Here is a 27,782-nt window from a genome sequence, read left to right as displayed (position 1 = left end):
ACTGTTGTGTTTTAGCGTTCGGTGGTCGCATTTATTAACTTAGGCCTACTATAACATTTTTTATTTGGTTTGAGTTAAAATAATTTAATGACAGAGTAGGCCTAATCCGTGTCGTGTTATTTGTGCAGGAGGCCTAATGCTTAATTGCGTCAAATGTTTACAATATATATGACTTAAAAATTTAAATCGTAAAGCTAAATAGCCTAGTAGCATAGGCCTAAGCGTAAGTTATTATTACAATGACAAGTGCGAAATCAAATGGTGCTACGGTTCTCTGGCCATCCATATGTTTATCATGGGTAAGAATTATGACTAACTAAGTTAAGTTAAGTTATATGCCTAGGCCTAGCCTACGTTTTATGTTAATTTTTTGAGACTAGTCTAGTTAAAAACAAGGCTTGTTCAGACATCTTTGATGTTCCAGAATTTGCCTAAGCTACACTTTCATGCCTAGTTAGTACTTTAGGCTAAGTTACTGGTACTTAGGTTAAGCTTAACTTACCACCTAATTTCTTCTTATATTGGCCAACCCACTGTATTCCTGGAATGATTTTTTTTAATATACCAGCAGCATCCGTAAGTACCTATTTTTAAGTTTTGACTCTTGACATGTGATATTTATTTGACCTGCATGTGTAATTATTAGACCTTGCATCTTTTAGTTTTAGTTGTGAACATAAAGTGATTATTTATTATTATATATTTATTTATTTATTGTAGAAATTTTGATAGTGTTGTAGAAGCATGTTAATTGTTGAATTTGCCTTGTGATTATTATGACGATTCCAAATGCATGTACTTGTCTAAAGGAAAATAAATATTCTTATTCTTATTCTTATTCAACTTAGACCTAGGCCTACCGACCGTAGTAGGAATCGAACTATAGCCTACTACTTCTACCACACTCTGGTTAGTCTAGCCTACTTCCCATTCATTCTGCACTTAGCCTTAAAAGAACCAACCCACATAGCACAGAATATTTATTTGATATCAAATAAACGTTCAATATATCAAACTATGTCAAATCAAAAATTTGATATTTATTTGATATTCATTTAATGTTCAAAATGTCAAAGTCAAACAATGTCAAACTTTGAATATTTATTGTATCTTCAAAATATCAAAGTCAAATAACATCAAATTTAGAATATTATCTAAATATTCTTAATGTTAAAAATTTGATTTTCTCTTTGAAAATTTCCAAATATACTAGTTTTAAAAATTTTTAGATTTAACTTTTTAAATTTTTTAGAGTAAAGAATTTGTCCCCAGCCTCAGTTTGTAACATGGAGGTCGGAGGTCAATTATCTCAAAATAATTAATAATAGGAAGGAACACTGAACACTGTAATTTTTAATTAATTGATGATGGATTTTGACTTTTCGCGGGGGGGGGGGAGTTGTTGGAGTTGGAACATCTGATATTTTTCTGAATCTAGGCTTACTACACATTTCAAGAAGAGTGAATAGGAAACACAGTTTTTTTTTAAAAGTTTTGTTTATTAATAAAAAAGTCAAACTCTTAACGATTGGCCTTATCATTTTATTTTTACTAGTAAATTAAACCAAACGTAAATTTAAATTTTTTTAAGTGTAATATAACTCTAAAAATATGTTAAGTATCTAGTTTGAGCTTGACTTGGCCCATCCATTCGTATGAAAGGAAGAGAGGAAGACTGAAGACAAAACACCAACTTAATTCTAACCTAACTCAGCAAACGAAACAGAACAGAACATTACAATACATAACAAATTACAAAATCCGTCGCGCGACCAGTGGTGGCCAGTTTACTCACGGTGTGGATTTATTTATTTATTAACCAACAAATTGCCCATTTTGAGGGAAAGTACACGATTTATGTAAAATGTACCTATGACAACTAACTTGTTGAGTAGGCTACACAAGTCTAGGAGGATTAAACATTAAGGAGAGGACACGCTGTAGTTTCGTTGAAGCCAGCGTACTGGGGAGGGGGGGAGGCAGCGCTACTCTCCCGCCCCCCTCTCATACTGCGTTGTATGCGTTACTGGAAGATTTGGTAACATAAATAACAATTAACAATTTAAAAATTAGACTTCATCATGCTACGAAAATTAAAAAGTTAAATTCTAACCGTAATATTAGGAACCTATTAAGAGGAAAGTCGTATTTATGAACCAATAACCAATAGTACGTTCAATGGTGAGTAATTTACACAAGGATGACTTTTTTTTGGAATTCGTTGCCCTTGTTTTTATTTTTTGCCATACTTGTATTGTGTATTATTTATAATACTCTAACCAGAGCGCGGGACTCCGGTTCATGGGGTCCCGGGTTCAAATCCCGCCATATCACCAATGGATTTTACTGTTCATAAATTAAAACTTAAATCATGAGTAGTACTGTGTATGTGTATTTCAACATTTTCTTAAAGAGAAATAAAATAAGTTTTGATCGTTTAAAAGAATGATAAACGCACTTTGGCGGTCAGAAGACGCGAGATTGTTGAACATTTACTTTTTTTACTCGAATTTTCTTTGGGCAAACAGATCAAATATAGTTCAATATGATATTTAAAAAATCTAGAATTTGATTGCCAAGAAATTGTTTTACTTTTTATGATTGTAATTTAATTGTAACGGCTGTTGGTGTAAAAAAAGTTAGAGCGGCTTTGCATTTTTTCTTAACTTTGGCTATTTAAAATCACCTGCCTAGCACATAAATGACTTAAAACTAGTAAAAAATGATATCAACAAATCGAGAAAACTATGAAAAATGCAAATTTAAAAAGTATTTCACCACCCGAATTAAAATTTTCATTTTAACCTATTATTAGTAAGATTGTTTTATAAACTGGAAAAATAAAAAATAAACTTTATTGTAATTATTTTTCTAAATATCACTTTTAAATATAGGTAAATATATATTTTTTATTTCGAGAAACTCTTAAGGAACACGAATAAATTGTTAATTTGTGTAGATACATCGTATTTTTTTCAAAAACGTAATTAAAGTAATCATATGTTCAAAATCCAGGTCAATTCTTTCAACTTTGATCTTCAATAATAAATAATAAATAATAGTTTTTATAGGAATGATTGACACCGTTCGATAGGAAATTTAATTTACTTTAAGAATGCCATCGGTGAATAACACAGGTGTTTTAGTTTAGCGGCAATTTTAATTCGAAACAGCGCGCGTCGCGTTTTTCCCTATCTCTCCCATGTTATAGCCGAGGCTTTTTGCCACTCTACGGCTCCGCGTGCCCCTCTAGTGTTCTGCTAAAGCTGGCTTCACCGCAACACGTGTATTCCTATTCGCGTGCCCTCTCCTTAATGTTTAATCCTCCTAGACACAAGTAGTGAAAATAAACTATGGAAGCAACAAGAGTATCAAGATTCAAGAACAAGACATAACCTCAAATCAGTTAACTTAAGTGTGCTGATATTTTGTTTAGTGTGTGTCACTGTTAGTTTAGAGTTGTTATTTTTGTGACTGGGTATTGGCATAACCTACACCGAACATCTTTTCACGTTTTGATCCTTGGAGTATGTAAGTATAAGTCACTATACCTAGTAACATAGACGTATTTTAGGCCTTGGCCTTACCTAGACCTAAGTTAAGCTACTGTAAAAAATAAAATTGGCTTATCATTCCTAATGCCTTAACTTAAGTATAAATAGATAAATCTGAAACCTCAAAATAGGCAATCTGTTTTAGAGGAAGTATTTTTCTGCATACTAATTAGGCCTAGGCGTAAGCTACTAAGTTAGGCGGCTTGCTTAGTTCTTACTGAACCAGTAGTTTATTTAGCTTCAAAGGGCAACTTCCGGATGAAAATAGTGTTCAATATATAGGCTAGTAAGTAGGACTAAGTAACTTACTGGTTTACAAGGCAAATGGAATACCATACTGTGTTGTAATACCTTGTTAGGCTAATTTTGAAATATTACTAAGTTATGTGGGTTATATTTTACGTCAGTCACTAACTTAAGTTTATGTAAATTCACCATCAAGAATAAGTTAACTTAATTTAGGCTAGCCTAGGCCTAACATATTCTACCTCAACCAGGTTACAATTTACCGGTATTATAAAAGAAATAGCCTAGCCTATTTGAAATCCATTTTCCTTTTAAACTGAATTGGGGTACACTTCCGTATCTGTTGTCAAAAACAACTGAATGAACATAGGCTATAACGATCGATATTTTCATTCGGTTGTTTTTGACAACAGATACGAAAGTCTACCCCTGTGTTGTCTCTTAGTCTTTTGTATTTTAGTTGTTGTCTGCTTCCTTTACCAACCAATGATTAGGCCTAACTAATCTTGATACATATTTAGGCCAGAGAAAGGTAGGCTATGTATGAATTTAACTAAAAGTAGTTTTCTCTCCATTGTTTCAGTTGATAACTCTGCAGCTTTGGTGGAAGTTATTATTTGGTAGCAGTGAATAATTTGCCTACGGTACCAATTCTCCCGAGTGACAAAGTGGCTGTCTAGCAGCCTGTAGGCTGGGAAGGAGGAATAAATTTTTCTTTTGCAATCTGCATCTGAAGCCAGCTATCTTGCGTAAGTTTTTTTTTTTTATTTACAATCAGACATTATTAATAGGTAGACATACATATATTTCAATTAGGTTTTCTCAAAGTTAAAATAAGTTAAAATAAAGTTTCAATCTTAGGTGTTTTTATTTCAATTTTTCTGTTTGATTCGCCATGACTGTGTATGTCTTTTTTGCCATAACGGGTACAGTTCCGCAGAGAACCTGCGATATATTATCGGATGAATAACATTATATATCAATAATTATCCGATTCAATAAGTTTACATCGTTCCCTATGTTTTTTCACTATGTAAACATCAAATTGAGTTATGATTTGCAGATTTGGTGAATTGGTTTTGCAATATTAATATCAAATCAGATATATATACCGTCCGATAATATATCGCAGGTTCTCTTAGGAACTGTAGATAAGTTAGGCTCTACCACCAAAACACAACCTAATTCATGAAATGAAATGAAATGAAATGAAATGAAATGAAATGATTTATTTGCCGTTGATCATGTACATGAAATGGGCATTGTCACATATGATTAATGAAATTAATTAAAACAGATTGTCATATATCTATAAAGACTAACTAAAATCTAATTTCTATACATGTATTAAGATATTCATATGTATTGTAAAAGGGATTGTCTAAAAGCCAAGCAGTTACCTTTTTTTTGAAGACTTTGGGTGTGCAGGTCCTTGATGATAGGTAGGCCTACCTATTGGGTAATAACGTAGCCTAAGGTTCATCACACAATTAAGAGAGTTTCTCTTTTTTGTGACCCACTTATATAGGAAGTCTTTGATTTACACTATATAAATATTCTGGCAGTGCTAACTTGTGTAAAAGAAAACTGTATTAGTTGAATTTTTTTAAACGCACACATAGGCCTATACACACACCAAACTACATCCGACCGTTGCACTCATTTCAGTCAGTGCTCACCCCAATATTTGTCCGTTCAAGTGACTGAGGATTACTTTTACCACTACCTAGGTCAAAATTTTCAATTTTCAGATTTAGATTTAGCTTTAACAAGGCTACTCAAAAGAAGCAAATGCCATCAAAATATAAAATAGATTTCACTAACAATTTAATATGTGTACCTAGTTGTAGGCTATCCTGGGTGTTGATCAGGAAAATTAAAATATATACAAATTCTAGTGCTAATACTAATCTCTTTTATACAGAGGCAGAACCGGTACGCAAGAACACTAGGATCGTGGTGTAATGGAAATATATGTTGTTGCTACTATAATCAAGAATTGGCTTCGCCCAGCAAAGTTTAGGATTGATGCAAGGTAAATTTATTGTGTTATTTATAATTTAGGTTAAAGAAAAGATTGCTTATCTAATTACCTAATATAGAACTTAAATTTTATTATAATTAACAGATTAGGCCGACATCTAACTACTGTGATGTTTTCTTTTCAAATTGTGAATTTTCAGTGACAGGCTATGCAAATGAGCAAAACTTAATCTGCGGTTTTATCGGATCATCTTCAAATGGTCCAAAGCCGTTTGGTCCACAGTTTATATTGCCGTTCGTTTGGTCCAAAATCGTTTGGTCCAACAGTTAAAAACTCGTTCGTTTGGTCCAAAATCGTTTTATCCAATTTCATTTGGTCCAAAATCGTTTGGTCCACAGTTTATATTGCCGTTCGTTTGGTCCAAAATCGTTTGGTCCAACAGTTATAAACTCGTTCGTTTGGTCCAAAATCGTTTGGTCCAACAGTTAAAAACACGTTCGTTTGGTCCAAAATCGTTTGGTCCAAAAGTACAGGCCAAACTAGAAGTAAAATGTTGCATTGTAGAGTAAACTTATGAAATATACTGTACGTTTATATTGCCGTTCATTTGGTCCAAAATCGTTTGGTCCAACAGTTGTAAAACAGTTCGTTTGGTCCAACACATTAATACGAGTTCGTTTGGTCCAAAGTATAAACTATTGCGTCCCTCACATTGAAGGCGTTCAAATATCCGCCGTCGTATACAATAATAATATTAATACAATTTTTGCTTTAAACATGTTGACTTTCTATGTTTTTAACGTTAAAGACGCCATGTTTTGTTGTATTCAAACCACTAAAGCGTACATAAACAAACTTAAAGCTCAATATGTAGTGTATCACACGGTTGGAAATCTTATAAATGAACAGTTTTTATCACATTTGGCGACCTTTTAATATACAGAGTGTATAGAAATTCAGTGGACCAACGTGTTTTAAATATTTATAATACACCTTAATTTGTATTGTTGTACCGGTACCTATTTACAATGGAGTGTTTACTATTGATCCTCCATCGTTGTTTATAATTCTTAATCAAAAGGTTAAAATAGAACATGAAAATTACATTAATTAGCCTACTCATACTTTCTGGACGTCCACAATTTCCTGGTAAAAATCTTGTCTTACAGAATTATATATAAGGATCTTATTTTCTTATTTTAAAATTGATGTTCTTCTGTATAATGTCATGTTTAGCAATATAACGTTCCATTACGAACAATTATATAATCTTAATATTACAGTAACTCTTTCAATCATTTCTTATTGCATTATGTTATATATCTATTGTAGGCCTACTGGTTGGTGTCTGCCTTTTTGACTACTTTTGCCGATATTTTTTCTTATTATTCAAGACTGACAGATCATCACGAGATTATTGTTATACATGTGTATTTAATCATTGGACAATTTCCCATTATGTAATACGATACAGAATAATAAAAGTGCAGAAGGCTTTTACAGTCTATGAAAATGAATGTTAAATAGGCTACTTTTATTTATCATAGACATATCATTAAGGTACATCAATTATAGGACTACTCTTTGTGATATGCATAATTGTCTGAGACAAACATTCAGGCACGTTGACCATATTTTTTTTTAAATAATAGTGGTTTTCAGTTACTGGATTAAATTTTTAATAATTTTATGAATAAATGCATGATAAGTTATAGAAAGTTATTAATCCTAAATTTCAGTTTCATTGCGAAGTTCTCATTGCGAATCACAGTTTTTTGTTGCTGCTTAGTTCAAATTAGCTGTTTTCATAAATGCAAAAAAATATAGTGCTGCACCCTGTTGGTAAATCTTATAACTTTTTAATGCTTTTCCATATCATAGAACTAACTTTTTTAGTTGAAACAGCTGACTAAATTCTTTAATTCCCTTTAAATATGAATACTCAAAAGGTTAACATGGGGAATTACAGAGCCACTGGGGCGGAACCCGAAAGGATTTTTGAGATAAGAATATGCCTATATGTTAATCGGGAATGTAAGCTATCATCATGCCAAATTTCAGCCCAATCCGTCCAGTAGTTAATGCGTGATTGAACTTCAAACAAACAAACAAACAAACAAACAAACAAATAAACAAACAAACACACAAACTTTCACATTTATAATATTAGTAAGATAGTAAGATAAGATAAGATATAAATATTTAAAAATATAATATAACTAGCTGACCCGGCGAACTTCGTATCGCCTAAGTTATAGGTTTCCCCTAAGACAGACCGATGGAAAGAAAGTACCGTTACGTTTAATTTTCAAGATGATCTCGTTCGCATCGCTCAATCTTGCGTTGGTTGAAGTTCGTTCGCTACGCTCACTCACCTTTGGGTTGGAGCTCGTTCGCTACGCTCACTCACCTTTTAGGTTGGAGCTCGTTCGCTGCGCTCACTTGCCTTCAGGTTAGCTCGTTCGCTACGCTAACTCGCCTCCAGGTTGAAGTTCGTTCGCTACGCTCACTCACCTTTGGGTTGGAGCTCGTTCGCTACGCTCACTCACCTTTAGGTTGGAGCTCGTTCGCTGCGCTCACTTGCCTTCAGGTTAGCTCGTTCGCTACGCTAACTCGCCTCAAGGTTGAAGTTCGTTCGCTACGCTCACTCTCCTTTTGGTTGCAAATTAGCTGTTGTCATAAATGTAAAAGAAATAATAGTGCTGCACCCTGTTGGTAATCCTTGTAACTTTAATGCTATTGAACATCATAGAACAGAACCAACTTGTTTAATTGAAACAGCTGTTAAGATTCATTAATTCCATTTCTCATAAGGTTAACATGGGAAACTCCAGAGCCACTGGGGCGGAGCCCTTTTAAGAATTTCGAAACGGGTTATAGTTTACGTCCGATTCGCATACCTACAGAATTTACACACCAAATTTCATAACGATCGGTGAAGTCGTTCCGGAGGAGTTTGCAGACAAACACTGTGACACGAGAATTTTATATATTAGATTTTTTATAAAGGTACAACAATGACAAACTCTGTTCTTTTCAATAATTTATTCACGGTTCTCATGGGGAGTAAACATAACATATTGGGAAGTTTTACAAATAGGATATATCTTCGATGAGAAATTAACATTATATATTTGTATTATTAACTACATAATTGTTACAAATACCACGACAAACATACAACAAACACAGATTGAATTTTAATATATAGATAAATTAAATAAACCATCTGTTTAACATTAAATGCAACCTCAAAGCAAAGTTAATATTTATCCACAAATCTAGGGAATTAAAACGCGTTGTTTTAAGATTGACTGGGGATACTTACTTACTTACTTACTTGCATACTTGAAGGTATCCCACTTGTAGCATTTCAGCCGTGGTCGTCATTTTGGTTTATATAGAGTAGTAGGCCTATATAATATCTTCATCACTCAGGTATTCATCAATAGAGTAATAGGCCTTTTCCATTAAATAATTCTTCAATTTTTTCTTGAATTCGGTTGGTACAGAGCAACTTCTTAATTCAACCGGTAACCTATTAAAAACTTTACTGGCCAGTCCTTGAACTCCTGATTGGATCAAAGTTGTTCTATGGCTTTTAAGGTGCACGTTGTGTTTGCCTCTTGTGTTGTAACTATGAACTTCTTCGTTCCTCTTAAATATTTCAGGAAATTTCAAAACCAGCAAGGAAGATTCCAGAATTACGACAGATGAAAGAGTCAATATTTTTAGATCTCGGAATAAAGGCTTACAATGCTCCAGGTAATGAACCTTGCATATAATTCTTATAATTCTTTTTTGCAACAGAAAAACTCTGTTGGCCTCACTACATCCTCCCCAAAATGCAACTCCATAACTTAAAATGCTATGGAAACACCCATAGTAAATCTTCATCAGAACCTCTAATTCGACCACATTTCTCAGTCTACGAGCCAGGCAGCAGACCACGGTCAGTCTCTCTATTACATTGTCAATATGGTCATTCCATCTCAGATTATCGCAAATGTTAATGCCGAGATATTTAAAACTATTTTGAGGTTTGATATTAACTTGGTCCATTTTAATCAAAGGGCTGTAATCTGGTTTTTTCCTGTTATAAAAATGTAGAAATCCAGTTTTTCCTTGATTTAATACCAAATTATTATTATGGCACCAATTAGCCACGCTATTTACACCGGATTGAGTCTTCTTAATTGATTCATATGTATTTGAGTCGGACACCATATGACAGACGTCATCAGCATAAAGCCATACCTCACCCTGCTGCACAACTTCTGGTAGATCATTAACAAATAGTAAGAAAATAACAGGACCCAAGTTAGAACCCTGCGGAACTCCGGTATTCACATCATGTTGTATCTCTGACTTGTATCCTCTTATTACATGATCCTCACCAAGGTGTTTGACTACTACCACTTGTGACCTGTCCCTTAGAAATGACATGATCCAATCTAATGGTTGGTTCTTAATACCAAACTTTGACAATTTATTTTTTAGTAGGCTATGATTAATGCAATCAAATGCTTTAGTCATGTCGTAAAACAAAGCATACACATCTTCCATGCCATCAATCCTGTCATGAACTGAGGTCAATAATGAGAATATAGCATCTGTGGTAGATTTCTTTTTCCGGAATCCAAATTGATTTTGCAGTAAGATTTTGTTTTGTTCAAGGTAAGGCAGTAGTCTATTTAGAAAGGCCACTTCAAATATTTTAGAAAAGACTGACTGAACCGCAACTGGTCTATAATTACTAATTACATTTTTCCCGTTCTTTTTGTGAATCGGTATTATTTTGGAAGTTTTGATTCTGTCTGGGAATTTCCCTTCCTTGAAAGATTTATTTATTATTGTCATGAGGGGTTTAGCCACCAAGTGAGCACAAGACTTCACAATAGTACATGGAATGTCATCTATACCAGAACTAGGTTTACTACATGTTGATTCAATAATCTTCAAGATTTCTTTCTCATCGGTAGGCCTAAGACTCATCAAGTTGAAATTTGTCTCCTCCACCATAACATCTTCCTGTGAAACATCAACGTTATGGCCACCACCCACAACATTAATAACCTCCTCATAAAAGAATTTATTAAAAGTATTGGCAATCTTCACTGGATCATCAAGGGAATTATCATTTACTTTTAAGCAGATATTTTCATTGACAAAAGTATCTTTAGTAAGGCTATGTACAACTCTCCATGATTCCTTACTAACATTCTTGGATTTAGTAATTTTATTGCCAAAATAATTCTTCTTACAAGAGCTAACCAATTGAGCATGATGTTTCTTTGCTTCGATGTATCTCGCCTTTACCTCCGTGCTATCCGAACGTCTAGTCATCCAGTAAAGATCAGTCAGTTTCGCACGAGATCCTCTCACCTCTTCGTTTTTCCAGTTTACATCACAATTACTATTTATTTTAATCAAAGATTTAGGGAAACATACAGCAAAATAATAGGTAAAAGTATAATAAAAAACATCAAATAAATTATCAGTGCCTCTACTATCATCGTCTAAAGGCCAACACTCGTGACTCAAATAATATTGAAATTCCTCCATTCCAGTTTTTAAAATTCTTGGTTTCTCAATCTTATATCTAACATTACAGATCATCTCCCACACTAAATCAATGTGCAACCAGCTATGATCAGACATTGGAGTGACCATATTTATACAATTTATGTATTGAATATCATCGCTAACAAATATATAGTCAATTAAGGTAGCTGTGTTCTGTGTAACCCTAGTATTCTTCTTGACTGTATTAACTAATTTATGGGACCTAATAACATCCATAAAGCATCTCCTATGCAAGGTATCTTCGTTGTTGTTGATGTTGAAATCTCCGCAAATAATGATGGGAAGATTAAGATCCTTTATTTGATTTAGAATGTCCTCAAAAGTCTCAATAAACTGATAGAAGTTAAGATCATATGGAGGTCTGTATGTAACAAGCAAAATAAACTTAAACTTATCGGAAGTAGTAATCACACAAGCACTACTTTCACATACATCTTCAACCATGATATTTGTAATATTTTCATTTAGTGAGTAGGATTTTACATTAGTATTCTCTTTTTTCAATATGGACACCCCTCCGCCATTTCCATCCGATCTAAATACACTGACTACTTTATTGTAACCATTTATTCTAAAAGATTGATTTTTTACATCATTTAACCAAGTCTCCGCAAAACATAAGATATCCGGAGAGCTATCCTCTATTTCTACTTCAATCTCCTCAACCTTGTTGAAAATTGACCTTATATTTAAAAAACTAATTCTTAATGATGGACTATTCACATTATGTACAAAAGACTCCATCTCCATTTCTTGATGGATGTCTAAACCAAGTTTTTTTTAGACAAGCCTATGTCTGTTTGACTAGGCAAAGGCCTAGGCCTAACAGTACCCTCTTCTGTATGATCAATTCTAGCACCAGACCGGTTTCCATTATTTAGCCTAGATGGTACATAACGACATAGCAAAATTCCTTCAGGCCATGCATCTTCATTAAGTATTCTATTAAAATAATCAGAGCTGCAACCTACCTTGAAAGATGCATAACTGTCATACTTGGTTCTCAGTTTTTCACAAATCACCTCACATCCATCTCCACATAGGCTCATAACATGCAACTTTACTGATTCAGCATCAACTGTGGGTTTAAGTCTTGATATGAATAACCATGAATGCTTAGTCGCTACTTCGAGCCCCTCACTAGGTTTCTGTTTCCCAAAAATAGGTTTATTCAACCTAGGCCTATTGCGTGGTCCACTTTGAGTCTTGCCTTTTCCATCTGTATTTCCCCGCTTATACTCTTCAGTGTTGCTATTACTTGCGTTTTTCAAGATGGCGGATTGACTAAGCTTTTCTTTAATGTGCGGTAGTTGAAAAAGTACGAATTATTGTATTTTTAGTCATTGCGTAGTTGGAAAATTATTGAAATCAAATTAAAAAATGAAAACTGAAAAGCGGAAGAAAAAAAAGGAGAACGAAATCAATATGATGCAAGAATTGGAGACCGAAAGTGGTGCAGTCACAGTCGAAGTCGACAACGAGAATGATGAGTCATGTGCACCGTGTGCGGTTTGTGAATCAGTTATACCGGGAGATGGTTGTGGATTGTTTTGTGAAGGATTTTGTGGACAATGGTTTCACCCAAATTGCATAAAAATTGATTTGGACATGTATAATGGTATTACTATGGTATCCAAGCATGTCAAATGGTATTGTGAGGAATGCTCCATTCGAGTTGATAAATTGGTGAACAAGGCAGGTGATATTGATGAGTATATTTCACTGCACGATTCAGTAAGTAGATTATTGACAATGGTTACTAAACTGGCTAAAGATAATGATTTGACTAATTGTCGAATTGACAATGTTGAAAGTTTGGTTAAGACTAGGCCTAGGCCTATCAATTCTCAGACTATGGCTGAGAAGTTGCAGATGACAAACTCAGTTCAATTGAGTGAAGTTAACCAGAATAACAAGACAAGTAATGGAAATGGTAAAAGGAGTACAAATGGTTTAGGCCTACATGGTAGCAATCGTGAAATGAAAAATAACTCCGATCATACATTGTCGGTTGAGAAACCTACAAATGAGAATGTTGTAGCAAGAGTGGGGGATACTGACAAATCTAGTCACGAAAATCCTAGTTTCGAACTTAGTCCTGGCAGTGTAAATTACAGCAAGAGTCCAATTCAAACTAACAATCCCAATGATTTATGTACAAATTATGAGGAGGATTATCCAAGTTTAAGTGACAACAAGACATGGAAGGTGTACCAAAGCAAAAGGTCTAGACATAGTAATAGCAACACTGAAGAGTATAAGCGGGGAAATACAGATGGAAAAGGCAAGACTCAAAGTGGACCACGCAATAGGCCTAGGTTGAATAAACCTATTTTTGGGAAACAGAAACCTAGTGAGGGGCTCGAAGTAGCGACTAAGCATTCATGGTTATTCATATCAAGACTTAAACCCACAGTTGATGCTGAATCAGTAAAGTTGCATGTTATGAGCCTATGTGGAGATGGATGTGAGGTGATTTGTGAAAAACTGAGAACCAAGTATGACAGTTATGCATCTTTCAAGGTAGGTTGCAGCTCTGATTATTTTAATAGAATACTTAATGAAGATGCATGGCCTGAAGGAATTTTGCTATGTCGTTATGTACCATCTAGGCTAAATAATAAAAATTATTTTAAAAACGGATAAAAAGTAAACATTACACAAACACATTATATATAAATAAATATATGTATATGTACGTGTATATAAATGCAAACATATCAATTATTTAGAAACGTGACACAAAACAACAAATAGGCCTCGGAAGGCAGGCGGTTGGGCTGACGACGTGACGGCGATTATTTGAACGCCTTCTATGTGAGGGACGCAATAGTTCATACTTTTGGACCAAACGAACTCGTATTAGAGTTTTGGATAAAACGACCCGATCGAATGGTCCACAGTGAAACGTACAGTCTATTTCATAAGTTTACTCCACAATGCACAATTGTAATTCTGGTTTTGCCTGTACTTTTGGACCAAACGATTTTGGACCAAACGAACTGTTTTACAACTTGTGGACCAAACGATTTTGGACCAAACGAACTGTTTTACAACTTGTGGACCAAACGATTTTGGACCAAACGAACTGTTTTACAACTTGTGGACCAAACGATTTTGGACCAAATGAAATACTCCACAACTGGATGATAAAACGATTTTGGACCAAACGAACTGTTTTACAAGTGTTGGACCAAACGATTTTGGACCAAACGAACTGTTTTACAACTTGTGGACCAAACGATTTTGGACCAAATGAAATACTCCCGTTTTATCCATCTCTTTTTTCTTTATTGTCAAGAACTCAATGCCTTATCGACAAATTTAATTATAAAGTACAGGTATAGTAAAAAAATAGGTCTTAAAAATGCCTAACGAAGGGGTCTCCAACCTACAGCCTGTGGGCTACATCCGGCCCTCGTGCAGTTTTATTCCAGCCAGCAGAAAGCCAGCATACGTTTTTGAAAATTATTATTTTTTATAGCAAACACCAATTATATTCTCCCACGATTGCGTAAACACATGTGGTCAGGTGGTCTCAGCTATATCGTGATCATCTCCCGTGATCTCGCCAAGACTCACGAGCATATTATACTGCAGTCTCGACGGTGCCGTGATTGTCTTTTGCAATCCCAGCAACACCCTTCATTGTTGACCGTGATTTCCTTGAGGTGTAAAAAGAGAACTTTGTCAATGAATGCAGGCTCAGCCATGGGATATTTATTTACCTCGCGGCTCATACCATAATTAAGAGCAATTAACTGTCTTTTCCCCATTCAACAAAATTTGTGTACAATACCCTGTCTCCAAGTTGGCAGGTTAACGTATTTAAATAGGAACATAGTAAATGTCTCTCACTTGCTAATTGTTTCTCAATAGGCCTAGGGGAATATTAGTAGTAGTCAAGTAGCGGCAGAATTGTTTAAATATATATATTTTTAATTGATCCTAATTGGTAGAACTAAAAATTGAAATCTTAAACTAGCTGACATTTTAAGTGTCAAATTTTATAGCCTATTCTCACTAAAAAATCATTGAACTTTTTGTCAAAGATTTAGCTTAGAATGTGATTACTTCTTAATTGCACATCTTTCGTTAGAATTAGAGGCATTTATAATTTTATTTTATGAACAGAACTATATTTTAGATTATTAAAAAAGGAAACTATGTAGTTTATTTGTTTATGGATAGATTTTGATAAAATTTGGCAAACTTATTTACTTTATCCTATACTATTGACGTATGCTCAAAAAAACTTTTTACCTTCTCCATGGCTGCAAACCTAACCTTGTTAAATCTAATCTTCATTCAATTTGTATCTTGTATATTTTTTTATATTATCAGCAAGTTAGGTTAGCTTATGACAGTTTAATTTTATAATAGAATGCTCTCATTTTGTCCGTAGTAAACCTTAATTCAATTTTTTCACAATCAGCAAGTTTGGTTAATTTGGTTAGGTTACGACATTTTAATTTTATAATAGAATGCTCTCATTTCGTCCGTATCACAAAAAGCCTTTACCTTGTGACAAACGACAACTACAATCGCATCGATAGTAGATGATGTTGTGATTCGATAGAGTAGCGAACAATTAACGTTAGTCGCTAAATCGGTGGCGTTTTTAGACAAAAAAGTGCTCACCGAGGAAAAAGGGTTGGAGACCCCTTGTCTAACATATTATATTTTATCTATAGCTGTCTTAGAAAATAACTCTGTGGAACCTCTTTTACAGGAACAATAGAAAACTCAAGAAGGCCATTTGGGAGATGAAGAAGACCAGAATTATTTTTTTTGTAAATTGTACATATCTTTTTTATATTTGTGTTTAAATAATTTTTAATTAAACTTATTTTATCATACAAACAAAGTTTTTTCTTTAAAATATTTTCCTTGAATGCAATTTTGTTTTAAACAAATATGTTTTGTGATACTTTTGTTAATGTTTTGTCAAATAAGAAATATATATATATATTTACATTTTTGGGTCACCCAAGAACTTTAACAAACTACCTATAACTTCAGAATAATAAGTCAAATCAAGGTAAGAACAGTAAAGAAGTCTGAACTGATATTATTTTAATCGCCATGAAATTTGAAATGTGAAAAAATGCAACCTAATTCTTCTAAACATATTTTACCAATAAATGTATGAGACATTTATTTGATATTCAATTTAATATTTATTTAATGTCAAATTAAGTGAGGTTGAACCTAAATTGACCATTTATTTGATATCAAATGAATGTTCGCGAATATTAATTTAATATTCGAATGTCAAAAATGTTATATCAATATTTATCACCATCATATTTAAAATGTGAATGTAAATTCAATCATATTCTCTTTATTATATTTTACCAATAAATTTATGAATATCAAATTTGATATTTATTTTATATTCAATTTGAATATTTATTTGATGTAAAATTGAGTGACGTTTGAACCTAAATTGAACGTTTATTTGATATCAAACGAATGTTCGTGAATATCAATTTGATATTCAAATGTCAAAAATTTGATAGCTATTTGATATCAAATAAATATTCGGTGCTATGTGGGAATGATCCAACTGGCCATTTTTTAGTTCTATATATCACCAGAGAATAAGTTGCCCATTAAGGAACGTTGTTAATCTGATAAGAAACAAGATTTGATCAATTTAAATTTATGTTGGTTTTTAGGCCTAACGTTTAGCAGGCTAAACTTGAAATTAAGTCAGTGGACATTTCATTGTTCATGTAGCCACCATAGGCTAATAACATGGGCTGCTTAAACTTACAGTTTTTATGTAAAACTCTCCTTTCAATACAGGTCTCTGAAGCCAGATTAGGCCTAGAGTTCTTGCTCTATGCTATAGTTTGGATGAGGTCTAGGCCTAGGCCTAGTACATGCAAATAGAGGCTAAGCAATAAGCATTGTAGCCAGGTCTATCGTCTACCTAGGCTTGCTTTTGTTGACATTGGCTCTGAGTTTAAAATGGCTACGCTAATTTATCAGGCTATGATGGTTGTACAAATTCCTTTCAACTACCGGTACTTACAGGGTTAACAATCACAATAGACTTTAAACAATTAACAAAATTGAAGAAAACAAAAATAGACGATATAGAAGTTATTAACAGATTTAGATGTAAAGTTACAGACTTATCACAGGTTGTTCCAGGAACTCTTCAATAGTTAGTGAGCCTTCCTCTTGCTTCAGCATGGCAGGCATAATTTTCTTAATTTCTTTTGGTGTTGCAGGTGAATTTATTTGAAATAGAAACACTATCCAACATATCATCAATCAGGAATACAAGTTTTGTTGTGGAAACAATCCTAACCATGTAAGTTAGAAGTTACTTTGATTCTGAAAAAAAGAAACCTTTACTTAGACTGCATGGTACTTTAAACCAGGGTATAGGCTGGGATGAAATTTGTTTTAGCAGTTAAATGCTACAAACTCTCAGACAACTATGGCAAACATTTTATTCTCTAAGTCAAGCATTTTTTTATTAAAATGTCAGCATTAGGTTAGGCCTACATTTGATTGAACATAGGCTACATCTTCAATTTTATTTGTAACAAATTTGCTATAGCCTGCAAAAACAGTGTAGATAGCCTAACTTAGCATTTTTAAGTTGTGTACGGCATTATAGCTATAAAAAAATACCCCCGCCGCAGCAAACCTGCAGACTAAACTTAAGCAAATTTCAACTTGTCTGATAATAAATATACTGATAAATAAACTCACAAAATTTGAACACAAACCAGATTACATGGGAATGAAATTGTACCAGGCCCTACCGAAAAAATTACTTGAAATTCAGAGCTTAACAAAATTCAAATCAGAATTAAAAAAATATCTAGTAGAGTTAAGATAAGTTTAGAGGACATAGACAGTTACCTAGACAGTGACAAAAATTATTAGGCCTATTAAGTTGGTTATTCTTTGTATTAACCCTGACCTGTCCAATTCCTTAAGGCAAAGGACTATGGACAGAGAGATCATGTATCATGTATGATTACATTTTTACTAAAATATTACTATAAATAAGACATATTTATTCCATATTTAAATAATATTAGATTTAACGAGTGCTTAGGTTTGCTGCTACGGGGAAGGTAAAAAGTGTTTTTTGACCATAGGCCTACGTCAATAGTATAGGATGAAATAAATAAATTTGCCAAATTTTATCAATATATATCGATAAACAAGTAAACTACAACAATTTTCATTTTCTCCTTAAGAATAACATGGGAATTTTTTAAATTACATTATTTTTGAATTTTCTCCGTGACCGTAAGGCATACCATAACGCCTTAATATACTAAATTAACTTATTTCTTTTTTTAAGCTCTACAAAACGGTTTAAAAAGAAATTGCAAAATGTTTTGTTTTTAGGGTAAAAAATGGGTTAAACCCTATTTTTACCCCATAAAATCCCCCATAAACCCCCATTCCCATGGTCCGATTATGCTGGATCGTGAACTTGTTGGAATAAACGTAGGTTTACACCTAATTTCATGAAAATCGGATCATTTTTGCTCGAGTTATCGTGCTAACAGACACATATATAGCCACTACGCAGCGCCACTTGTTATTTAATCATTATTTTTCACCCTTTTTGTTTCTTCTTACTTTTATAATGTTTATAAAATATATCTTGCTTCTTGTTTTACATATTTACTAATTTAGTTTTGTGAATAACAAACAATGCTGTGCTGCCATGGAAACCAGATATCACCCAAAATCAGGTGCGGTAGAGTATTGGTAAAAACAAACATAGGTAGCCTATTTCTCTATGTTATCACACTTAAAAGTAAACAACTTGTGGTTTTTCTACGTAGGGAATAAATTGAACTTTATAACAGTATGGTAGTGTCATTTGGTGTCTGAATTAATCTTGGAATTTTAAAATCAGGTTTATTTTAAAATTATTTTATAAAATTTTTAATTTTATCTAGTCTTTACAGGGTGGAACTAAATTAGTGTTAAAAATTTTTATGTGTTTAACTACTAATTATTGGTGACAAAATGGCACCAATTTAAGTTTCCATACCCTCGCAGGTAGGGAATAACGGACAATTTAAGATTTTTTCAAAATATTTGTACTTGCTTACATAAAATGGCCATAAGTGCACTAAATATTGTTTTTATTCCAAATGCAGTGTCATTTTTAGAATCCTCGTTAAATTTCCAATATTAATTGTACAAATTCATTGAGATGAAACATCTGCATAAGCCCTGATTTGGCAATGGAAATTTGAATTTGTGATTTTTAGGAAAAAGTTATAACTTTTTGTAAAGTTTTTCTATACTACACTGGTCTCTTAGTGCGGGGTGGTTTGTAAGTATTCAGACTCTGGCTCGATTGGAGTGTTAAAATTGATTTGTTGATTTTCCATGCTTAACAATACGTTTGTTAGTAATAATCGCCCTGTTGCCATTTTTTATCACCTCTTTTTACTTTCCAAATCTAATAAGGGGTATAACCTTAACCTTGCCTCATAAAACCGCTACCTACCTTCTTTAACATTGCTACCTTCAGTAGCAAAATATAATAATTTATTGAATAGAAAATACCATAAAACTATTATTTTCTTAAAGAGGAGATTCTAACCTTCATTTTCATTATAAAATACCCCCACTGCAGCAAACCTGCCGACTAAGCGAATTTCCATTTGTGTGAATTAATTTTTAATGAAACCTAATAAAAATCCCATTATATTTAATGAGTAGGCCTATGGTACCTAGGTTTGCTTCTACAAGGAAACTAATAAAGTGTATTTTTTATAGTAATTTATTCATAGCTAAGCATAAAATACCCCCGCCGCAGCAAACCTGCAGACTAAGCGAATTTCCAATTCCCTGAATGGATTTACACTAAAATGTCTCCTTAAAAATATCACATTTATTCCCCATTGAAAAAGAATCAGTTTAAAACATACTTAGGTTTGCTGCAACAGGGAGGGTAAAAGTGTTTTTTATGTAAAATGGTAATAGTTGGTAAGAAATAAAAACATTTTCCAAATTTGGGCAAAATATGTTAATAAACAAGCAAACTACAACAGTTTACTTATTCTCCATAAGAATAACATGGAAATTTTAAATTTACAATTTTTTGGAATTTTCTCCGTAACTATTAGGCGCATTATAACGCTTCATTATACTAAATTATTTGTTTTTTTAAGCTCTACAAAATAGTTTAGAAAGAAATTGCAAAATTTTATGTTTTTTGGGTCAAAAATGGGAAAAACCCATTTTTACCTCATAAAAGCCCCCATAAACCCCCGTTCCCATGGTCCGATCATGCTGGTTCGCGAACTCGTTCGAATAAACCTAGGTTTACACGTTTGTACCAAATTTCATCAAAATCGGATCATTTTTGCTCGAGTTATCGCGCTAACGGACACATATAAATATATATATATATATATATATATATATATATGAATTTGAACGGATGGTGTTTTTGGCCTCTAGGGACCTCAAAACGAAAAAAAAATCGGTCCCGGGTCCAGGTCTTACCATGAGTACTACGGTAATAGCTTATTCCCTATATGGGAAATTCGCTAATAAATAAATTTGTCAAGTTTGATCAAAATATATCCATAAACAATCAAACTACAATATTCTCTATAAGAACAACATTGGAATTTTAAGTTTATGATTTTTTTAACTTTCTCCGTTACCAATAACCGTACAATATCTAAACTATATGTTTTTTAAGCTCTTTAAAATATCTAGAGAGAAATTGGAGAATTGTGTGTTTTGAGGGTCAAAAATGAGAAAAACTATTTTTTACTCCATAAAACCCCTAGTAAAACCCCGTTCCCATGGTCCGATCATTCTGGTTCGCTAACTCATTCAAGTTTGCCCTGCCTTGCACTTTTAACCAAATTTGATCGAAATCGGACAAAAATTACCCAAGTTATCACCGACAATTATTGCAAAAAGTAGTTATGACTATCTGTACCTTTTATTGGTTCCCCCTGGACCAAAGAAAGTGGTTTTCGAAGTGATGCCTGTGTGTGTGCGTGTGTGTGAGTATGTTTGTCCGGATGTGTACATAGCTACATATACGACACCTTTGGTCCGATTTAGATGAAATTTGATTAGTATGATCCATGGTATCTCTAGGAGTTATTTAATGTTTTTGAAATTTAGATTTTTAATGGTCATTGTACCATCAAAACCCATAAGATAGCAGAAAAATCTAATTTTTTTAAATAGCCTGAACGATTTTAATAGCTATTCATTAAATTTTAAACAAAATGGTAGAACTCCCATTCCTGTAAAAATTACGGTTTAAATTTATCGTGTTATTTTCCCCTACAAACCCCAGGAAGTAAAATAAAATAGGAATTTCAAATGGAAACCAGTTTTGATTGAAATTATTATTTTTGATGGTCCTTATAATTCTTAACAAAATAGTGCAATCTCTCATTCCTGTAAAGATTAAGGTTCAAACGTTAATGCAACTGTTGTGACTTTACCTATTAAATATCATATTCTCTCTCATCGCTAACCCATGCTAACGGTTGTTGACAAGCTAATCGGAGAAGGTATGTGTCAAATGATAATGTTATTTTAGTAATAGATCCTGTGCCTTTCACGGCACAGTCTCCTGATCATGGGATTGAGCATGAAAACCGGAACCTGAAAGTAATTGGTGGAATAGTGGGATTGACAGAGAATTACATTGTCTTTGACAGGTTCTTTATGATAGCACCTAGCACCAGAAATGTCACGATTATATGATGAGTTTGAAAATCGGTACAATGTTAACATGGATCCCATAAGGACTATGTACCACGAAATTTGGGGAAGCAAGCTAAACACAATACAGACGAATATGTAACTCTCTCACATTGTAATCCTTTTGATGAAAGTCAAACCAAGGTACAATACCTTGCTTCTGAACAAGTTATGACCGAAAAGGAAGCAAATGATCAACCGTGGTACCATAGGACAACAATGTTTTGAAAAGTTTGTCCATCAGCACTTGGGTAAAGGTGAGATATGCGTTTGGGATCGTATGAGTAAAGTAAAACTGAAGACGTTCATGTCATCAAATGTGACAAAGGCAATATCTGTTAGCGATAAGGTAATTAAGGTGAAGGAAGAAAGAAGCCTCCTGCATATGTTCATTATAGCAGCTAGAAATCACCGAGCATGTTCGTGACGGTGTTGGTGGCAAACATGCTCGCCCGTGTGTGGGGTCTGCGAGCCTTCGTACCGGCGGCTGAATTTTTATTTCAGGACTAATTTTGCCAACAGTGTCATTTGGAGGCTTCAGATTGACTGAGGGAACGCCATTACCGGAACGATACAGTTTGCCGACATCGGCCTCGGAGGCATAGTAGGATAGAGTGCTGGGAACATACTCGCCAGTGTATGGGGGGCAAGTCGGCATATTGTTCTTGCTTTGGGGAAAATATGTTATGCACTGAATTGTGTGGATGTGCTGAGTGTAACAAAATCCCATTAGAACGAGCAACAGATTTTGATGGTGAAAACAATGACTGTTTAGTTTATACATTTAGAGATTTAATATCTGTATCTTATAATATGTTTAGTATGCGACGTAAGTTTTGTTATTAAATATTTTAACTTCCGAGTCACTATTGTACACAGTAATCTATTACACAATTAGTTTGTAGTATCAATAAATACCATAGCCAGCTTTCATTTTTAAACTGTCGTTCCATAAAAACGTTTCACCGTTTTGTAAAATTTTTGGTAATTTTCACACGAATTAGCACAAATACCAGTGGCCGTTATACTCACAATAGTTTAAAAATTTATCTTACAACTGGTTTTGTTCCTACAATGCCTAAACACAAAAAATATAGGTATATAATTATCATTGTAAAGAAAATGTATAAAAATGCCCCCGCCGCAGCAAACCTCCAGACTAAGCGAATTGCCACTAACCTGATTCGATTACTCTAAAATGCCTCCATAAAAATATCTCATTTATTTCCTATTCAAATAGAATTAGTTTAACACTTAGGTTTGCTGCAACAGCGAGGGTAAAAGAGTTTTTTCTTTTTTTTTGTAAAATGTTAATATTTTAGTAAGAAATGGAAGTATTTTCCAAATCCGATCCAAATATGTTCATAAACAAGCAAACTACAAAAGTTGACTTATTCTCCATAAGAATAACATAGAAATTTTAATTTTATATTTTTAGGAATTTTCTCCGTAACCATTAGGCACACAACAACGCTTAAATATACTAAATTATTTGTTTTTTTAAGCTCTACAAAATGGTTTGGAAAGAAATGGTAAAAATTGGGAAATTCGCTAATAACCCTTATATCTTAATTTACTGTCACGTTTTAGCGACGTTTGGTAGCCATCTTGGATTGGCACTGTATTTAATAAAGAAAAAAATGGCAACAAGTAATTTTTTCATCCTAAGGTACACATTAACAGTTTTCAAAAGTTATTTCAATTTTAACAGGCCAGTCTAGCGAATGATACACACCAGCCCACACTATCTAGGGAGTGTCAAATATTACTAAAAACTTCTGCAGTTAATAACCTTCAAAATTATGTATAAACATCTAGTGTTCGTTTGATTTGTCGATCTCAAATTTAAGAGTTTCTCTTGAAAAACACGGAACTGTTAATGTTTAATTTCCTGTAAAAAAACATGTATTGGCTTCAATGATATGGCAGCAGCTGCTTTAAAAATCATGTTTAAATGGGTATTATTGCAATTTTCAGAATCCTTGTAAAATTCCTAATATATTGAGTAATTGTTAGGATTAACACTTTATGTACCTATGTTTTGTGATGTATCTGTAATACATTAAAAAATGTTTCTTCATTTAGGTTTTTTTTCTTATTTATTGGCATAACTTAAATGTCTTTTACGGTGTTACCTAAAGGTGAGTGAGCGTAGCGAACGAGCTCCAACCTAAAGGTGAGTGAGCGTAGCGAACAAACTTCAACCAGGACGTGATTGAGCCATGCGAACGAGATAATCTTGAAAATTAAGAAGTTAAACGGGGCAAAGCCCGCGGGTTACAGCTAGTATATATAGATATTTAGGTATTTTAATTACAGGCCTATTATATATTTTTTTAAAATTTTCATTTTTCTTTTCCGAGTTTGTTTGGTTCTGCTTCCCAACCGATTTTCATGATTGAATTTTCAAATTGAAGGTATGCACGCACATATTTGCCATCAAGCATTGGCATATATTTATCTATAGTTCCAAACGGCTTATACGTAAACAAAATTTGCTCCCCATGTATTTCTTATGGAAGTTAAATTTGGTTTCTTTTTTCCAAGTTCGTTTGGTTCTTCTGCCTGACCGATTTTCGTGATTGAGGTCTCAAATTGAAGGTATGCACACACAGATTGGCCATCAAGCATCGGCATATATTAATCTATAACTCCACTTGGCTATGCGCATAGCCGAGTATTTCTTATGGGAGTTAAATTTGGTTTCTCTTTTCCGAGTTCGTTTGGCTCTTCTACCCGACCGATTTTCATGATTGAGGTATCAAATTGAAGACATGCACACAAAGATTTTACATCAAGCATCAGCATATAATACATGCTGATGCTTGATGTAAAATCTTTGTGTGCATATCTTCAATTTGCAATTATAATAAATTGCATATTATGCAATACCTAGGTAGTGTATTACTATAAAAAAACATAATTTGATTCATTTTTGAATTCTTCCTAATGTATTTAACCAGTTATAATTATATAGCCTAATCCTCTATATTTTGGTCTAAGAACCTTCATCAGTTAAATACCGGCTTTCATTTAAGCTATTAGTTATTCAAATCGGACGAGATTAAAGAAAACACAAGGTGAACAACCAACATAAATTATTTTTCGTAAAGTTTTTCTATGATTAAAAGTCAATAGCTCCAGTATTGTTAATGATTTTTATATGTCTTAGACTCAAAATAATCAGTAAATTATAGGCTTTTATTTGAGCTATTGATCGTTTGAATCAGTTAGCTCAAGATAGGTTTACTCTATTACTCAATTAAAAATCATAAATTTGATTATTTCTTAGATATTATATTTATTTTAACGCTTTGGAGCAGCATGGGTCCTCTAGTTAACTTAATATTTTTACAATTGTCATGAAAATCGGAGGACTCCGTCCCAGAGTCTTATGTAGACCCTGCCGCCACTGAATAAGTTAAATCTTTACATTTAAAAAATCAAAATTTCACTTAACTTATTTTCTTTTGATGGTAGCCTAAATCACATAGGTTTATGAAGTTAACATTATAGTTTTCAGCTGATATTTTTAATTCATTCGATAAATATCAGATCAGATGTTGACTGTCAACACAATATCTGTCAAATAAGTAAATGCAGCATTTAGTGATTTGTATAGGTTATATTCAACATGCCACAGTTTGGGTGCAGATCCCTAAATGCATTATTTACCGTCTCATGGCTACAAAAACATTTGCTCATGTTCAACTTGGCTCCCTCTCCGATTTTTACAAAAACTCAATATTCAAATTCAAATAATCTTTATTTGTTTGTAGCATAGAATATGTATATAAATAGTGTCAAATACAGATATTGAAAAACTATAAAGTTAGTAGGCCTACTTACTATTTTATATAAGATATATAAAAAATATATATATATATATATATATATATACAGGGTAATCAACTCAAGGAGGCCACTAGCCCACTATTAGTATTGGAATATCGGAAACAGTAAGAATTAGTCGAACATTTTAAATGGGGGACCATTATTTTTTGTGGCAGTTAAAAGTATGAATTTAGTTTTTTGAAATTCAACCGCCATTTTCCAATATGGCGGCCAACTTGGAAATTTCTTATGGAACACTCTATATTTGATCATGTTTTCCCATGATGCAATTTAAAAACTTTTATTCTTGAAATTTTTTCTATAAACGACTCGATTAGGAGTTACAGCCTATGAAAAAATTACTTCCGGTGTACATTTTGCATCATGTAGCTCCTAAACAAATAGTTTTTTAGCAAAAATGCAAAGGGTAAATAAATCTTAAAATTGCTCCCTTCCCTATTCAAAAAAAAAAAACATAAAATGGTACACAGTTTCCACTTTCAAGTTTGCTGCCATTTTATAAAATGGCCGTCATTTTTGAAATAATATAATTAATATTTTTTACTTATTTTATGGTACTTTTGGAATGTGGATGCAATTTTAAGACTTATTTAGTCCTTCGCCCGATGGAAGGTTAGTTCTAATTGTATCCATTTTGAAAAAGGATAAAACTTATTACGTTACTTTGTTTCAGATTTAAATCCTGTAGAACGGAAGAAGTCTCCTTTAAATCTGTTGACTACTTGGCTTTGAAATATATAAAGGGTAGGCCCTAGTTATATTATTTTTTGACAAAAGTAAGGTGGTCCAAACATTACTCAAATCTCTTAAAAAAGCTATTAAAAATCAATTATTGAGGATAAATATTATTACGGCGTCTGGTAATTTATTGCTGTCAGACTGTTGCAATAGATTTTTGAAAAACTAATTTGTTGGTGAATAATATTTTTTTGTAACTTGTGTAGACTTGTCTAATACAATGCTATTATCAATTTGGCCAAGCTGAATTAGTTATTTGTTATTATTGTAAGTAGTTATTGGCGAGTTAGCTAAAACCTGAAGGCAAATGAGTGCAGCCAACGAGCTCCAAGCTAAAGGTGAGTAAGCGTAGCAAACAAACTTCAAACATGACGTGATTGAGCAATGCGAACGAGCTCATCTTGAAAATGAACGAGCATTTGATATAAGCATTAGGACAGGACGCGAGGTCTGTCGGGCCAGCTAGTATTTTATACAGGTTAAAATATTCCAAACTTCTGCCAAAATCCTACTATCCAAATTTTATTCTTCCGAATGGAGTAACGTACAGTCAATTGATTTGGATGGCTGGAGTTATAATGTAGGCACAGTTTGTAACCCAGTCTACCCAAATTGTATATTGATTATATTTTGGTTGTCCATTTAAAAAAAGTAATCAAATGTATAAATAGTAACTTATCAATCTGTTCTAGATTATATTAATTAAAATGCAGTTCTGTTAAAAAGATAAACATTTTTGTAATAAATGTTTTATCTTAAAATACTAATAATTACTACTTACAGATTATATTGTGTTGTTCTTGTTCATTTTAGAATTCTTCCCAGAAATAATCAAGGAGAAGAAATTCTATTTAAAAAATGAAGATGATGCCCTGATTTTAATCTCCCTTCTTATGTACTCAATATGTATCAAGTTAAAGATTGACGAATTTGTCACAAAAACCTGTGCAATCAAGTTGAAAAATAATCATGAAGAGATACTTAAGCGATTTTTTGAGTTGATGCTCAAAATTGAAAACGGAAATTTTACAAGAAAAACCATAATGAATACCATCCAGCAGTGCTTTGGTGAGAATTAA

The 27,782-nt window shown here is 33.2% G+C and overlaps 1 protein-coding gene and 1 long non-coding RNA gene across 2 annotated transcripts; both read left to right on the top strand.

Annotated features, from left to right (window-relative positions):
* On the top strand, positions 1 to 27,782 carry LOC129003439 (uncharacterized). Its single transcript, XM_054431734.1, has 4 exons — positions 1 to 299; positions 17,613 to 17,695; positions 26,639 to 26,709; positions 27,517 to 27,782. Exons 1-4 carry the CDS (start codon positions 240 to 242, stop codon positions 27,780 to 27,782), a joined length of 480 nt encoding a protein of 159 aa, XP_054287709.1. The 5' UTR covers positions 1 to 239.
* LOC129004290 (uncharacterized) lies at positions 3,339 to 16,231 on the top strand. Its single transcript, XR_008491693.1, has 4 exons — positions 3,339 to 3,531; positions 4,384 to 4,549; positions 5,725 to 5,835; positions 16,103 to 16,231. It is a non-coding gene; the product is annotated as an uncharacterized LOC129004290 (long non-coding RNA).

The sequence above is a fragment of the Macrosteles quadrilineatus genome, unplaced genomic scaffold (assembly GCF_028750875.1).
Source record: "Macrosteles quadrilineatus isolate MER2022 unplaced genomic scaffold, UCM_ALF_1.0 Scaffold_9__3_contigs__length_116548681, whole genome shotgun sequence".
Taxonomy (NCBI): Eukaryota; Metazoa; Arthropoda; class Insecta; order Hemiptera; family Cicadellidae; genus Macrosteles; species Macrosteles quadrilineatus.
The sequence above is the reverse complement of the archived record's forward strand: the minus strand, read 5'-3'. Positions and strand labels throughout refer to the sequence as shown.

Bases quoted from the DNA above. Each gene is read 5' to 3' on its own strand.
- LOC129003439 (XM_054431734.1), top strand. From the start codon at position 240: ATGACAAGTGCGAAATCAAATGGTGCTACGGTTCTCTGGCCATCCATA. The intron at 300-17,612 runs GTAAGAATTATG...TTGGTGTTGCAG, and splicing joins CATCCATATGTTTATCATGG to GTGAATTTATTTGAAATAGA. The intron at 17,696-26,638 runs GTAAGTTAGAAG...ACTTTGTTTCAG, and splicing joins GTGGAAACAATCCTAACCAT to ATTTAAATCCTGTAGAACGG.